This window comes from Haemaphysalis longicornis, unplaced genomic scaffold (genome assembly GCF_048455015.1).
Source record: "Haemaphysalis longicornis isolate Haplotype H1 unplaced genomic scaffold, Haemaphysalis longicornis Haplotype H1 scaffold_9, whole genome shotgun sequence".
NCBI lineage: Eukaryota > Metazoa > Arthropoda > Arachnida > Ixodida > Ixodidae > Haemaphysalis > Haemaphysalis longicornis.
Window position 1 is genome coordinate 3,414,691 of NW_027526460.1, and position 16,166 is coordinate 3,430,856.

Consider the following 16,166-nt stretch of genomic DNA (forward strand, 5'->3'; position numbering starts at 1 on the left):
TCAGCGCGCCTCGGGCGTATGCGCCGCGTTTTTCCCTTGCAGAAAAACCAGAAAACGTTTCATGCGGTTCACGCTTTCGTCGCGCGCGAACGTGTTGCGTTCGGTTTGCGTTCGTGTTGCGTTCGACTGGTTTCCCCGATTCTAAAACTGTTTGGGTAGGCCCCAAAGTGGTTTTCCCTGACTGGTACTACTTCATTCAAAAATTCCCTGACAATTTCCTGACTTTTCCCGGTGGCTAAAAATTCCCTGACTTTTCCCGGTTTTCCCAGTTGCTAGACACCCTGAAGAGTGTACTTCACGCCAGGTTGGCACGTAGCATGAAAGAAGAGAGCATAAGATGGACGTGATCGCCAGATGAGCTGAGATCACAGCTGCCGCTTGAGCGATGCCTTGCCAGGCAGCCGCTCTTGCGTGATATTTGAAACAGCACTAGTCGCTGCTAAGTTCGCGGCTGGCGTGAAGTCTGGGTGTCCGGTCTAGGCGGGCACAACAGCCACTGGAGCGGCAAAAAGCATTTCTCGTTCAGTCGGTGACAAATATTAAAAGTGAAAAACCAGCCTCCTCGGTCAAAGAAACATTCTCGGTGGTCGACCATGGCTTGGTGACATAAAAGCTACTGTTGCCAGACCGCACCGGTGCCTCACTAATATTTTGTGATGCACTGTCTACGTCACGAGAAAATGAAAGGGAAGCGAAGAGAGAAATGCCAGCTTTGTTTGCGGATTTCTCAGGAAATCATGCATCGTTGCTAGTCAAACAAAAAGCTGCGAGTGCTACAAAACGTATGATCTTTCAGTTAAGACAAAATTTCATTCAGCCTTTAGTTTCCCTTTGAAGATTGGCACCTGGAACGTTTTGCCAGGGCAAAGGCCAAGAGAGGTGGCCACTTCAAAGGGTAAAGATTTGCGCATGCGCGTAGCATATTTAGAGCTATATGCCCAAGAAAGTTGCCACAACTGCTGTGCGTGCATAAGTCGGAGTTTTGGACCCCAACTGTCCAAGCACGTCGCGTACCTTCAGCTGTGTCCCCTGTGTTAGGACACTTCTGAACAATTAATTACGACAAGTGCACCCTTCTGAATTAACAAGTTCGGAGGGAAAAAAGAAGAAGAAAAGCAGATCGCAAGGCAGAAAGCCTATTCCGACACATTCACGACACACCCACGAAGAGTGGCCTACAGATGCCAAGCACGGGCCCACTTTCAGGGCCCCCAGCTGGAGAGTGCCCACCTTTGGCATGGCCGTGAGTGCGGGCGGCGGCGGCCTGGGTGCAGGGGCGGCGGCCCCACTGTTCATCTCGGAGGCCGACTGCATGGAGGTGGGGATGACGGGGGACTTGGTGGCAGGCGCCAGGGAGCGGATGTTGGAGATGACCGGGGTGCCACCGGCCGCGGGGGCTCCCGGGGCAGCCTGGGCCCGGGCTGCAAGCACAGGCGCACCACTCAAGACAACGGCAGCAGGGGCCACTGCGCGCTCTGCCACAAAGCTCAGTGTGGGGCCTCAGTGCAGCCCCTGCAATCAGAGGTTTCAACTAGGCCAAGCTAACCAGCGGAGAGGCATGGCACGCTAATTCAAGGGCCCCCTTGTTACGCAGAGAAAGAAGCTGCAGGCACAAAATCAAAGAGATTCCTTGCCCCTACCGGAAAAGTATAATCGGCCCACACCTGGCCAAGACAAGTCTGTAACTGGCAATTTTTGACACTACTACCCACCTCTACCTGCACCTCCTGTATGGCAGCCCTGGCGGCATCTTATTCCATCAAAAATAACTAGGGGTGTCCAAATACTTCATTAGGAATTCAATAATACCTCCATGAATAATTTCATTCATGAATCGAATGTCTACTATTAGATTTTTCAAATACCGTAGTTACTTGATTCTAACATGTACATTTTTCTCTGAAAAATATGCCCAAAAATCCCATCCGTGCTAGGATCGAGTGCTAGCCAAAACAGTGCTAGTGGTTGCTTATCATGCACTACTGACTTAGCAAGGCAACTGTATTGCACTTCTGCAAGCCAAGCATCTAAGATTGCGAGACCACAGCAACACCAAAATAAATAAAAAAAATTCCGAAAGAGGCTTATATGTCTTCGTGCAGAATGGAACACACGCAAAAAAAGAAGGATGCGCACGCACATATCCCCCCGGAGGGTGGTGTGGGCACCGGCACGTTAAAGGGGTACCGACACCAATTTTCGGCGTTAATATTAATGTACGGTTCACTTCCTTTACTCAACAGAATACCCTGGCTTGAAATATGAGTGGCCTGCGACGCAAAGAACATACTTTAATTGGATCTCATTTATCACGCCAACGGAACAGCACACCGAGTGGCACTCAGCAAATGGACATCAGCGCGACTTATCCCGTGGTAGCCAAAAGAAGTGATACAGACAGCGCTTGTCAAAAACTCGTGACTTCACTTCACGTCACCAAAATCAGATGCACGTTAGAATCGAGGGTGCGTTAGATTCAAGCAAATGACGTAGTCGAGCAAATTTTCCAAATGGGCCTGGCTCTGCGAAAGTGAGAGACACCGCAGGCTAACGCACTGCTGCTACACCGTCTTAATTTCGAGCGTACTGAGCAACCTTCATCCAAATTGCACTTTCGACGAGCACGCTTTGTTGTGGCCATAAATTTTATCACGCAGCACGGAGTAATTTGCGATTGCATCGATTAGATCTTTCCTCTATCTATCGACTCTGGCCGCCATTTTGAATTTTGCGACCGGATGTTTACATGTTAGGGAAGCTTCTGGTAAAGCAATTGTCATCTCCTTTGTTTTTGTTGTGTTTTTGACACCGATTCTGTTAATTTAAAAACAAAAAGAGGTTCTGGTCTTTTTTGCACGCAGTTGGTGTATGCTTATTGCATGTTTTTGTTGTTTACGTTCTAGACCACAGAGACGATAGTTTTAACCTTTTGTTGAACCGATGAGCAATCAGTGCAAATCAGTCAGCAGTCAGTGCAAGCCATCCCTCCGCCACATATCCTTGATGCTCGCCACAGGCTTCCGAAGGAGTGCCTGTTTCCTGATCATGCCACCGTAACAAGCCGGCTGTAAACGCAGCAGCACAGGCTCACCCCCGGCGACTGTAGTGGCAGCCTTCCTTCTGCAACGTATTGTTCATTCTCCACGCTCGCCATGTGCTTCCGAATAAGGGCCTTATCATGGCCCGTGATGGTGGTTCTGCAGTGTTTTCATGTCCTATCATTCACGCCTGCAAAGTGCTCGCTTCAGAGTTCAGAGGCGCTGTCTAGTTGTTGCGCATGATTGCAGTACAGCAACCCTTATGCGCTACAGCCTCACTGTCGGAGGAATTGCGATTCCATACGTCCCGACCCACAAGTTCCGACCCACATACGTCCCGACCCACAAGTCCCGACCCACAAGGGAGTGACATTTGATAGTAATCTCACCTGGTCGCCTCAAGTTCGCCACCCCAAGGTCAAGATTACTTAATTCGCCCACATATTCCGCATGCTCTCCACCAACACTGATGGTTGTCCAGTCAATTCTCTTCTACGGGTATACAAAGCACTTTGCGTTGGCCTGATGAGTTAGACCGTCCCTGCTTTGGTCCCTCTATCAAAAGGAACTGTCAAAGCGCTAGACAGCATGCAAGCACAAATCCTGCGGGTCTGCATTGGCGTTCCAAAGACAACCTCTACCATCGGAACGCTGACAGAATGCAGGCAGCTCTCACCACTCGCTCTAAGCATGCAGAAATTGCTTCGTGCGCATCTGCGCATTGTGGCAAGACAGCGGGGCCATCCTCTAGCAACAAGCTGGGCCGAAGAAGTGCGTAAATTTCTGCCGAGGGTGTATCATGAGCCTGCTCCTCCTGAGCACCCGCCCTAAATGTTCCTGCCTATACCAGTCACGACTACTGTGCCCGGCATCACGAGGAAGGAGCATATTCCGGCTCCCGCACTAAAGCTCTTCGCTCTGGACGACATTTCGCGGATATAGGGGTGTACGGCTGGGCCAGGTGGCGCGCCGGAACGATACTAGCAGCGCTGCGCGCGGCGGAGAACCACCCAAGATTGCCGTATACGCGCACCGAGCTGCCGTGCGGCCGCTGCTGGTTTTCAATGGCGACTAACACGTTGGAATTCTACTGCGGCTTCCTTCCTCTCGAAAACTGTGAGCGAAAACTGTGTGAAAACTGTGTTTTTAGGGACGCGACCCTGAAGAAAGGAAAGCTACTCGTGAAACATGTGTTCGCGGTGGAGGAGATAATACAAGCAGACGAGCATCAGCTGAACGCCAATTGCGTTTCACAAGTGCAAGACAACGTCGTCTACGATGTGCGTCTGAAGGTAAACGCTCTTTCTCTTTTTTGTGTTCCTTCTACCGCTCTTGTCGAATGTATTCGCGCTCAGAGGCTAAGTACACAAAGGTGGTGATACTAAATTGACTTTTCGCATGCAGATCTGCGCTCACACACGGTCCGTAGCCTCCGGGACGTGCTCTTGCAAGGCGGGAATAACCGGCCGCTGTAAGCATGCCGCGGCTATGTGCGCCTACATGAATGAGGCAACTGACGATACCTTCACAAGCGGACCCCAGCAGTGGGGAAAACCCTCGAAAAAACCCAAGCGGGACGTGAACAAGACCATCGCGGACCTGATCCCAGGTATTTTGATTAGGAATGCATTCGCTCGATTCCTCTTTTCACCGTGGTTTCGTGATTGATTAATTATGAGGTTTAACGCACCGACGCTACACAGACGACGAGGCGCGCCGTAGTGCAGGGTTCCGGATTAATTTTGACCACCTGAGGATCTTTAACGTGCGCCGAAATCTCGAACACACGGGCGTTTTTGCTTTTCGCCTGCGTCATAAAAGCGGCCGCCGCGGCCGGGAACCGAACCCGCTTTCTTGACATACCCTGGTTTCGTGAACTTGAAAACTTATCCTCCTCATATTTCTACTGTTAAACCGAGTGAAAGCTGATTAGTTTCATGCTAGCAGCGTTGCATTCTTCTTGAAAGTAACACCGAAATCGCAATTTCTATGCAGTTGCAAGGGGCTGAAAAAAAATGCCGTCTCGAAGTCTTTCTTTTTACTCTCCATACAGAGCTATCTGAATGTTTCTAGAGCCTCTCTACACAAAGGAAGTGTGTAAAACTCTGTTCTTCCTCCAAAAGTTACAGGGATAAATCAGTTTAAGTAAAAGTTCCAGTTATTCAACTAGGTGATTCAGAAATTCTCATGCCTGTATAGCCGCTTAAGAGGTAATAAAGCTCGGTCAGTGCGAAGTATATTAAAAAAAACTAGGGTGGAGCTAATAGTGTAAGTTTGTCTTTAATGACCATTGTTAACCTGACCGGAATTCTTTCTTCTAGCTGGACCCCTCACGTGTGCCAAGGACACAAGGCCAGAGTCCAGGCTTCTCGGCGGTCTGTCTCGTACCACTTGCCGGGAAACGAATAGAACTTGACGATGGGCTCTTTTCCCTTCGTGTTTGCGACGCTGTTGTGGCACCCAACTACACAACAATATTTAGAGCCCTGTTTTTTAAATGCAGAGCATTTCAGTAACTCACGATGTCACCCGCGTTGGCGTCCGTAGTCCGCACGCTCACTGCGCATGCGCGTCGAGTCGAGGCGAAAGCGAACACATCTCTCGCGAGGGGCATTGGATTGGATTCGAACACTCTCTCGCGAGGGGCATTGGATTGGATTCGATTGGATTTGCTTGGCTTGGATTTGGAATGGATTGGATTAAAGTAAATTGTGTTGGATTGTGTTGCGTCATAGCCGCGGCACGTTGCGTCATAGCCGCGGCAGACGCGCTTGGGCCGGCGCATGTGCAGTACTCTCTCTTCCGCGGTTTCCTCTCCTTCGGGCGCGCTGCGCATATAACCGGTGTGCCGTTCTCCGGCCAAGCAACATCCGCGGTTGGCTCAAACACCTACAGTCCACGCCGCTTTACAAGTACGCCAACGTCGTCGACTGGGACCGGCTTACGCAGTCCCCTCAACGTATATAAGCGGCGGAGCGCGCGTTCGGAATTCAGTCAAGGGCGTCTTTGCATGGCTTACGCTTGACGTGACGCTTTGCTTGACTCGAGTAGATGCGACGCATTTACTCGAGTTGCCCCCGTGGGAAGATGCGGGCGGCTTTTTCCTCTTAGGCGCGCTAGTTTTCATCACGGCGAAGCAGCAAGCAGCGTACTCCAAACGAATCTGCGGAAGAGCGCACCCCGTGTGCGGCAATGAAATGGGAGCAAAGGCCGCCAGTGGAGGAAACGGCGCTGCATGCGCGCGGCGAAACTTGCGCCGTACGCCCCTATACAGAGACCACACATGTGCACTGATGGGTCGGTGTCATCAACATCATCCACTATCGGGGTGTGGATACCGTCATCACGCACCACCATCAGTGCCATGCTCAGTCACAGAACGTCAACTACGGCTACCGAACTTGCAGCTCTGAGGGTGGCTTTCACTCATATCGTCAAGCAACCTGCACGAGAGTGGGCCATCTTCACAGACTCGAGGGCTGCCCTTCAATGTCTAGCGTCTTTTCCAAAAGACCAGCTTGTGTCTGACATACACGCTTTACATCTCCAAGCTCTATAAGCGCACCATCACATTGCAGTTCAGTGCATTCCAGCCCGTTGTGGGATAACTGGCAATGTGAAGGCGGACACTGCTGCATCCGTTGCGCATAAGCATCGTGCATCGGCAATAACTATACCATTCTCCACGAAAGATGCATCTGTCCTTGCATCCAGCGTGGCATGGAACATGCAGCGTGTAGCCTGGGATGACGCATCGCGTCATTATGCGCCGCTATCTTTTATCGATCCCAACTGCAAATTCAAAATGCCACCAGGACTCTCCAAGCGGGTAGAAGCAATTCTACATCGCATGCGGTTGAATGTCGCATACATGTGCAACTTCCTCTTTAAGATGAAACAAGCTACGTCGCCACTCTGCCCATGCTGTGATGTGTGAGAAACCCTGCAGCACCTGCTCTGTGAATGTGCTCGATTCAGCGCTCAAAGAGTGTCCCTCGCAGCGGCTTTGGGACTGCCGCTTTCAGTGGACATGCAGCTAAAAGACGTTTTAGGACCATGGGCTTGTCCCAAACGTGCTTTACGGGCTACCAAAGCTCTGATAGAGTACCTGCAACACACAGGTCTAGACCAGTCGCTGTGAATAACTCGCCGTTTCCTTGCGCATCAAGTTCCTGAACATCATCGCCATCATCTTCATCACGTCATCAACTGGCGAAGGAAGTTGGGCATTTTAGCCCAGCTAACATCGCCAAACTTCATTAAAGATCCCTCTCTCTCTCTCTACTGCAAGTAGTTATTCAAATGCGTATCATGCCTTCTCCGGAATCCTGAAATCTCTCTTCCGGTTTGATTCCCGGACGCAGCGGCTGCTTTTCCGATGGAGGCGAAAAGCAAACACGTCCGTGTGTACGAGATTTCGGCGCATGTTAAAGATCCCCAGGAGGTCAAAATTTAGCCAGAGCCCTCCACTACGGCGCGCCTCATTGCCTACGTTGCATCATTATGGGGACACGCGGGTCAAAAAAACGTTATTTTTTCTAAATATGCCGATTTTTTGTTTTTGCTTGCATTATCATCTTTGACTATCCTTCTTTCACGGGTAAAAAAATGAAAACAAATTGCGAACAAGAACTTTGTGCAAAATGTGTCTGAATGACTCGCGGTGACCCAAGAAATCGCGCAATCAAGCCGAATTTCGGCCATATTTGAGAATTTATTCCGCACGGCAGCGTAGCTCGCCGCCATTTCGGTCACTTGAGAGAGGTAGATCAAGCCTTCTCTCGACTGAGCCGCTCGCCACCTTTGTATCTCCGCGTAAAAAATTTTTAAAAAATATTTCTTCCCGCTTGTTCAGCGAGCTCCTACTGGGTATTTAAATCCCGTGACACGAAATCGGGACCGCCATTGGCTCTTGCCGTTGTGAGCCGCCATCGCCTGCATCGTTCAGTTCACTACTTCGCGCTATCTTTTCTATTTCCTTATTGTGTGTTTTTAATCATGAACGGTAAGGAGAAGCGTCTTTTGTCCCCGAAAGTAGCGTACTTCATGCCTGTACAAAGGAAAGCGCAAGCGGCGCAGCATTGCGACAACCCCGGCCAACGACGGCACGACCCGCACAGCGACGCCTAATGACGCCAGGCCTTCAAGCGTTGCAAGCTCGGCTCAACCAGGTGAGGCTGATTTTATCAGCGGCGCTATAGCTTTGTAAGCGCATCGGAGAAGTTGGCAGCATTACAAGGTGAGAAGACAGCCAGCAATGGGAGCGGTGCAAGTGCAGTTATCTGTGAAGTCGGCGCTTTGACTGACCTTGTGAGCGACGCCGTGTGCGCGACATGTGGGAAGTGCGAACTCGTCGTAGTTGAGGTCGTGAACAAGCGTAAGGGCCTCGCATCAATACTGGAACTCAAGTGCAAAAATGACAAGTGCCCTGCGGGAGCGATTTCTTCTGTTTACTCGTCGCAGCGCGCTGCCGCCATCGGTCGCGGCCGGAACTCTGCAGGAGAAGTCCCCTTGATAGTTTCGCCATCATTGTGAAAGCAGTACTCGCTGCACGCGCAGTTGGCATTGGACACGATCAGCTGTGCAGGTTTTGTGCCATTCTTGGTCTACCGAAATCACTGCACCAAAAGACGTTTCACAACATTGCTAAGAAAGTTCATGTTGCGGCCACAAAAGTCGTCTTTGACAACCTTGATGAAGCAAGGCAAGCACAGTAGAATCTCTTTACAACGAACTTCGCAGGACCGCGGGATTTAATTCGTTATTTTGAAATATCACAGTACTGAAAAACCACTATTTTCATGTTGGTGATGTAACACAACAACAAAAATTACATACCTTTGCTGTAGGTGCGAGTGTTGATACGCAAATAACAAGCAAAAACGCTGGGCACAGTCTGATTACAATTTATTGCTTAAAGAAATCTGTTATCTTCTTCTGGCGAGTAGACGACAGACGCTGAAGGACGAACGACTCCACAACCTCGACCTTCTTGTGAACGTCATCGGGAACATCTTCGCAGCGCCCGAGGAATAAACGGATCTTCTCGATCGAAACAAGAGCATCAGAGTTAGAAACAGTCGCTTCCTCTTCGTGCGTTGATACGGTGTCGGCATCTTCCGCATCATCTTCATCATCGCACTGTTCTTGCCCACGCACTTGGTTGACGATATCTTCGGTGGTGAGCTCCGCGGATGTAGCCGCCGCGCTGTCGCAGTCAACGTAATCGTCGAAGGTCACCGCGGTGTCAAAGGGGAGCTTCTCCGTAAGCTCATCCCAAAGTTCTGGGTTGAGCTCCGCTCTGTCCTCGCTCTCTCGTGGCACAGGTGAAGTCTCGAAAAGGCCAGCCCTTCGCCAGCAGTTGCTGATGGTGCTTGCCTTCACGCTCCACCACGACCCCGTGAGCATTTCTGCTGCTTGACGAATGTTGACCTCTGTGGGCAGCTTGAGTCGGATGTTAATCAGGAGGCGCTGCACAAGACACTTCCGAAATTCGGCTTTCACACATCTGATGATGCCCTGGTCCAAAGGTTGGAGCAAAGAAGTGCAATTGGGAGGCAGAAATTCAAGTTTCACATTGCTCAATCGCATGTTCACCACATGCGCCGAACAATTATCAACGATGAGAAGGATTTTTCTTCCTTTCTTCTTCATTGCGTCGTCGAGTTGCAGCAGCCACTGGGTGAACAATTCCCGCGTCATCCACGCTTTCTTGTTGGCTCTGTAGTCGCAAGGCAACGAGACAACGTTTTTCAAGCAGCGTGGCTTAGCGGACTTGCCAATCACTAGCGGCTTGAGCTTTTCTGTGCCCGTGGAGTTGCAGCAGAACAGAACTGATACGCGGAGACGCGATTTTTTTCCGCCCTTGCACTTCTCCCCTTTAAAGTTCATAGTTTTATCAGGCAATAGCTGATAAAAGCACGCCGTTTCGTCGGCGTTAAAGACGTCGTCTGGAGAGAAAGCCTCGACGATTTCTTGGAAGTTGTCGTTCCGCCAGGTTACTGCACTCTCGGTGTCTGCTGCCTTCTCTTGGCCACAAGCAACTTGCCACGCAATGCCATTCCTCTGACGGAAGCGATAAAGCCATCGGCACTTGCATCAAAGCCGGAGATGTCCAAGGCGAATGCAAACTGTCGGGCCTTCTCCTGAATTATAGGGCCTGAAAAAGGCACATCGTGTTGCCTAGCGCCCTTAAACCACGTGAGGACGGCGTCGTCAACCTCCTGGAAGTTGCCCAGCCGCAGGCGTTTTCTTGAGGATGCCAGCTGAGACTCGCGATGCAGCTTCATGATCTTGTCGCGATCTTTGAGTATTGTCGTGACTGTTGACGGCGCGATATCACGCTCCCTGCACAAGTCGACTTGCTTTTTTCCATTGCTCAGCTCTGTCTGAATGTCCAGTTTTTCTTTGAGCGAAAACTGGCGCCGCTTCTGTTTAACACGGGGTCCAGAAGAACTCACTGTCGGCCAACAGAATGCACAACACAACCACGGCGCAGATACTTTGCAGCTCCAGCTGACATCTACAAATGTGCTCACACTAGGCGTACGACATAGTGTACGCACTCATCAGGCCGGTAGTGACGCCGCTCGCGATGATGCCAATGCTGCTTGGACTGTATCTGTTGAAACGGGTTTCCCCAGCTCTTACCTTCTGCTGCTGATGATGATGGTGGTAGGTGAAAGCTTCAAAGATTTGACACCGAAAGTTCAGTGGAAGTTCGTAATAACGAAGCGTAATAAACGATCGCGAGTAAAAATTACCTACGTTATTCTGAAATATTCGTTATTCTGAAATTCGTAGTACTGAAATTTTTTTACATATAGAGCATGGTTTCTCAAGGTGGGTTCCGCGGAACCTAGGGGTTCCGCGGGCCCCTCCTCAGGGTTCCGCGAGCCAGATAAATTTTCCCTCGTTCCGCAGTCGCAAAGTCTGATATGGTGAACTTGAGGTGCGATCGATCTAAGGAACCTCCATTACTCACGCGCGAGTGTCAGTAAGCAAATCTCGGCGCATAACAGAAACGCGCGAGCTGCGCAATAAATCTCGCCAGCAGCTTGTAGCCAGCCAGACTCCGAAAACGGGCCACGTGGTTTAACTATTGCACTTGAATCTCGGTCTTATATTACCCCCATGCGCATTTCTTCTGTTTGGAGATAGGTGCCGCTAGCGTACGCATTCGCGTAAAGTCGACGGGGGAAAAAAACGATACCCTTGCTTGCTTTTGAATTTATTGCACGTTAATGTAGCATGGACGGAATGAAAAATGGCGGGATGGGGGGGGGGGTTCCTTGGCACTTAAGGGGAGATGCGGGTCGAAAAATCGATTTTTTTCGGAAATTTTCATTTTTCTGTTTTCACTTGTTTTATCATGATTAGTTCCTCTACCATCTATAAAATAAAAATCAAAGCCTAATTCAAACTGGAAATTAGTTCAAACAGCATTTAAAGAGCCCATGGTGGCAGTTAAAAGACCGAAAGTACGCTCTATTCAAGCGCCGCGCGCCCGAGACAGCGCATCCGCACGCCATCGCGGGCAGCGTGAGGAGATGGGCCAAGCCGTGTTCTCCCAATGACCTTGGTTGCCCGGGCTGCTGCAGAGCAGAAAATAATAAAGAAAAGGATGTTTCTGCTGCTTTTTTCGTGCCGTGCGGCGGGCTTTTAGTCACGTGGTACGAATCGGGGATCGCCATTGGCTGCTCCGCGTTGGCGTGTGGTGAAGCCTACTTGCTGGCTCCATGTCACTTCGAACTGCCCAGCTAAGAAACAGTCGTTGTGCGTTATAACCTGCATTATGACTGGGAAAGTGGCTAACAGAGCCATTGATCGTCCCTCGAAGTACCGCTCTGTGCACAAATTTAAGGGACGCCGGCGCAAATCGACGCCGAAGACTCGCCGAACGGCAAGTGCACCCGCGGCCGCGAGGCCTAGCAACGGCGACGCCGACAACTTGTGCGACTTCGACGCTGCGTTGGAGTACGTGAGTGCCTCCGAAAAGAAGATTGGACTCTTTCAGAATGAAGAAAGAGCACGCGAAGGGGATTCGTGCGTTATTGCTGACATTACAGCACTGAACTTGCTGGTGAGCGGTGCGGTTTGCCCGACGTGTCGGCGATCGGAAGTTCCAGTTCGCGAACCGGCTGAGAAGCGCAAAGGACTCGCGTCGTATCTAGAGCTCCGATGTGAAAACACTGCGTGCTCAGAAAGTGTTCTTTCCGCGTCGTACACGTCACGGCGAGTTGCGTCGGACGGAAATGCAAGCACAAGTGCGGAGAACAGACCGTGCGCAAGCAGAGCGTACGACGGCGGGAGCTCGCGTGAGTCTTTCGCCATAAATGTGAAAGCTGTTGTGGCAGCACGCTCTGTGGGGATGGGCTATGACCAGCTGGTCCGCTTTTCTGCGATAGCTGGGCTGCCGAAGCCCATGCATCATAAGTCATTTGCTGCGATCAGTAGGAAGGTGCACGGCGCAGCAATGAGTGCCGTCTCAAAAAATCTTGAGACATCTAGGCAGCTCACGAGAAGTGAAGTCGGGGAGGACAACGTTGCCGTGATGTACGATGGTACGTGGCAGAAAGGGGGCCATAAGAGCCACAATGGTATTGGCACGGTTGTGTCGCTTGACACTGGGCTTTGCTTGGACTTTGAAGTCCTGTCAAACTTCTGTCTAGCCTGCAGTCGGCACAAGGTCCTTCCAGATGAGGAAGAGGAAGTTTGGCAAGCTTTCCATGCTCCTGTGTGTGAGAGAAATGTTGACTGCTCGGCGCATGCAATGGAAGCAGAAGCAGCATTGCAGATATGGCAGAGAAGCCAGGAATATGCTACGCCATTGCTTTTTGGGGTGTTCCTCAGTGATGGCGACTCGAAAGCCTATAATGCAGTTGTAGATGCCGATGTGTACGATGGTGCTGTTCAGATAATGAAGGAAGATTGTACCAATCATGTGGCAAAGCGCCTTGGCACCAACATACGCAAGGTGAAGGAGCCGCTGCCTAGAAGTGAAAAACTGAAGGATCCTGTGATCCACAAGTTACAAACCTATTACCAAGTTGCCATCACAAGCAACAGGGGCAGCGTTCAAGGCATGCACCAGGCCATTTGGGCTTCCTATTTTCATTCTTGTTCTACCGATGGTGCGAGCAGTCACAAGTACTGCCCAGCAGGCGCAACATCCTGGTGCAAGCACAGGCGTGCTGAAGCCTTGGGTGAACCGGCACCTGCCCACACACCACTGCTCACCAAGGCACAGGGGAAGGCAGTCCTGCCTATCTACAAGAGGTTGACTGACAAGGAGCTGCTCACACGCTGTGTTCAGGGCAAAACACAAAACGCAGCTGAGTCATTGAACAGTAAGATATGGCTCCTCTGCCCGAAGACACGATTTGCCTCCCGGTTTGTTGTGGAGATGGCCGCTGCCTTGGCAGTTTTGTGGTTCAATCAAGGGCACTCCAGCTTTGAACGTGTCCTGGAGGAGCTGGGCGTGCTTCCAACTGAAGATCTGGTTGTGCTTGGCGCTTTGCAAGACAACACACGGCAGAAAAAAATGTCTACCAAACAGACTGCGGAAGCAAGGGCACATCGGCGTACGATAAAGAAGAAGTCTCGAGACGCGGAGTCTGCTCGGAAGAGCTGTGAGGGACAAACCTATGGAGCAGGCTGCTTCTAGTTGCAGTGGCTGCTGGGTGGACATTTGGTTGCATTTATGTGCAAGTTTTATCACAGCTTGGGCACTGCTTTGTAAATAAACTTTCAATTTTACTTTCAAATGCGTTTTTCTCAGAACGTAATTTTTAGGAACTTTTTGAGTTTGCCCCCCTTGTTTTTGGCACTTCTAATGCTCGTATCTGAATGAAATTTTGCCCACATATTCTCTAAAGCATGAGGAGTGCCGTTATCTATATGAAACTTTGATACCACTTACTTTTTTATTACAAAAAAATAACTCATACTGACCTTCTTACAATTTAGACTTCCTAGATTTAAATTTTTTACCTATTTTATCGTGCTTTATATGTACATTGAAGTTAGTTTTCGGCATTCTACTGTGTATGAGGAATACTATGAGCCATCAGTGAACTAAATGCACGGAAGTTTAGTTGGAGAAAAAGTGGGGGCAAAAATGCTTATATTTTACGCATTGTCATGATGCAACATAAGAACTATGCAACTCACAACAAAAGTAATTACATATTTGAAATCTGCACAAAAAACTATGTCAGCAGCCTGAATTTCATTCTTCTACCATGAATATTAAAAAAAAAGTTTCTTCGAGTAGCATCTCCCCTTAACGAAACTTAGCAGGGTTCCCTGGGACCAACATGCTTGAGAACCCTTGATATAGAGTATAGACGTTTTGGCGGGAATTTTCAAAAAATTCGTAAATCTGAAAAATTTGTTAATTTGATGTTCGTAGTAACGAGATTTTACTGTAACTGCACTGCAAACTGGTCAAGCTGACGTCAGTGTGATGTTTGATGGTATTTGGTAGAAGCAAAGACACAAGAGCCACAACGGTGTTGGCACTGCCATTTCTCCCGACACTGGTCTCTGCCTGGATTTCGAGGTGCTGTCAAATACTGTCAAAGTTGCAGCCGCCACCAAAAGCTTGAGGAGCGAGAGGAGGAAGTGTGGCAAGCCTTTCATGCCCCTGTGTGTGAAAAAAATTCCCACTGTTCATCCCATGCCATGGAGACGGAAGCAGCCCTGCGCATCTGGCACAGGACAGTATCGCACAACCTGCAGTTCACTGTAGTGGAGACGGCCACTGCTCTCGCAGTGTTGTGGTTCAACAAGGGCCACACTAGCTTTGAGCAAGTTCTCCAAGAACTGGGAATCTTCCCTTCAGAAGAACTGGTCAAACTAAGCAATGCAAATGACCAGTGGAGGATCAGGCAGATGTCTGCAAAGCTGACTGCTGAGGCTAGGTCCCATCGCCGCAGCCTGGTGAAACGGTCCTGTATCGAGGACTACACCCACAAGAACCGTGAGGGTGCAATTTATGCAGCAGAAGCGTTCTAGTTTTAGTACCTCAATGTGGACATTTCAGACTCTATCCCCACCAAGTTTCATGTTGTTTGAGCAAGAATTTCTGAATATGCCAAAGAAATAAACTTTCAATTGCGTTTTTCTCAGTTTGTTGTTTTTGTCCGTTTACTGAGTTTGTGCGCACTGTTTTCCCCCACTAGAGTTGTCGTATCATGATGAAGTTTCGCACAGATATTTAAAAAACACATCGAGTGAAAAAACCTTGTTATTCATGCAATTTGCGTCCTTAGATATTTCTGACGGTCATGAAACAAAAATATACAGAACAAGAAAAGGAACACTACCAGTCGTTTTTTTCTTTTTTTCGTGGTGAGGAAAATGAATAAAAGGCTTTTTCAGTTAGATTTCGGAACTCTGCAGTTCATAAGGAACCACCTAGGCTATTTTAAAAGTTTCAGGAAAAATTTTTGCTATAAAAAAAGTGTGCACAAAAAAGCCATTTTTCTGCAAGTCATGCTGCGTAACATTTCATTCGGAGCAGCTATTTGAAATCTGATTGCATATATGACCAGAGGAGCTCAATCTTTACAAGCTGTGAAAATTTCAGCCTCCTAACTTCATTATTAAAAAAAAAGTTGTTTCGAGGAGCATGTCCCCTTAAACCCTGCAATCAATCAATCAATCAATCAATCAATCAATCAATCAATCAATCAATCAATCAATCAATCAATCAATCAATCAATCAATCAATCAAATCAAATCAAATCAAATCAATAAAATATCATTTCACAGCAATTCAGGAATTCGACTGCTGCGAATGAGACTTTAAAGTTTCTCCTTTCAGTCAGAAAAAAGAACATCACGACTCCCGCACATGTGAGGTAGCTTCTGTTTTTGCACAAAAACCTGTTGAAAATCAAGGCCTGTAAAAAAATATATACAGTTAAACCTCGATATAACGAAGTCGTACTTGGGGCCGCAAATTTCGTTAAATCGAGAATTTCGTAAAATCGAGGTTTCGATTTTACAGTCCATTTAACCAGTTACCGGGGTTTTAACACTTTGGCCCTCGCCAGGCAACAACTGCTATGTAGTTACCTCTCCAATTAAAGCGAAATTTGTACTAAAACTGGCAGCGAAAAT

General features: G+C 49.0%; 2 protein-coding genes across 6 annotated transcripts in view; one reads left to right on the forward strand and one right to left on the reverse strand.

The window, feature by feature from the left end:
- Woc (zinc finger protein without children) overlaps nucleotides 1-16,166 on the reverse strand; it is a 113,637-nt gene that overhangs the window by 52,916 nt on the left and 44,555 nt on the right. For all 5 annotated transcript variants that reach the window (XM_077683926.1, XM_077683924.1, XM_077683925.1 and 2 more), the window contains one exon: nucleotides 1,231-1,421. In XM_077683926.1, the coding sequence (XP_077540052.1) occupies nucleotides 1,231-1,421 (191 nt within the window). The remainder of the gene's footprint in view (nucleotides 1-1,230; nucleotides 1,422-16,166) is intronic.
- LOC144152606 (uncharacterized) lies at nucleotides 11,379-15,269 on the forward strand. The gene is made up of 2 exons (XM_077683932.1): nucleotides 11,379-13,434; nucleotides 14,781-15,269. Exons 1-2 carry the CDS (start codon nucleotides 11,833-11,835, stop codon nucleotides 15,054-15,056), a joined length of 1,878 nt encoding a protein of 625 aa, XP_077540058.1. The 5' UTR covers nucleotides 11,379-11,832; the 3' UTR covers nucleotides 15,057-15,269.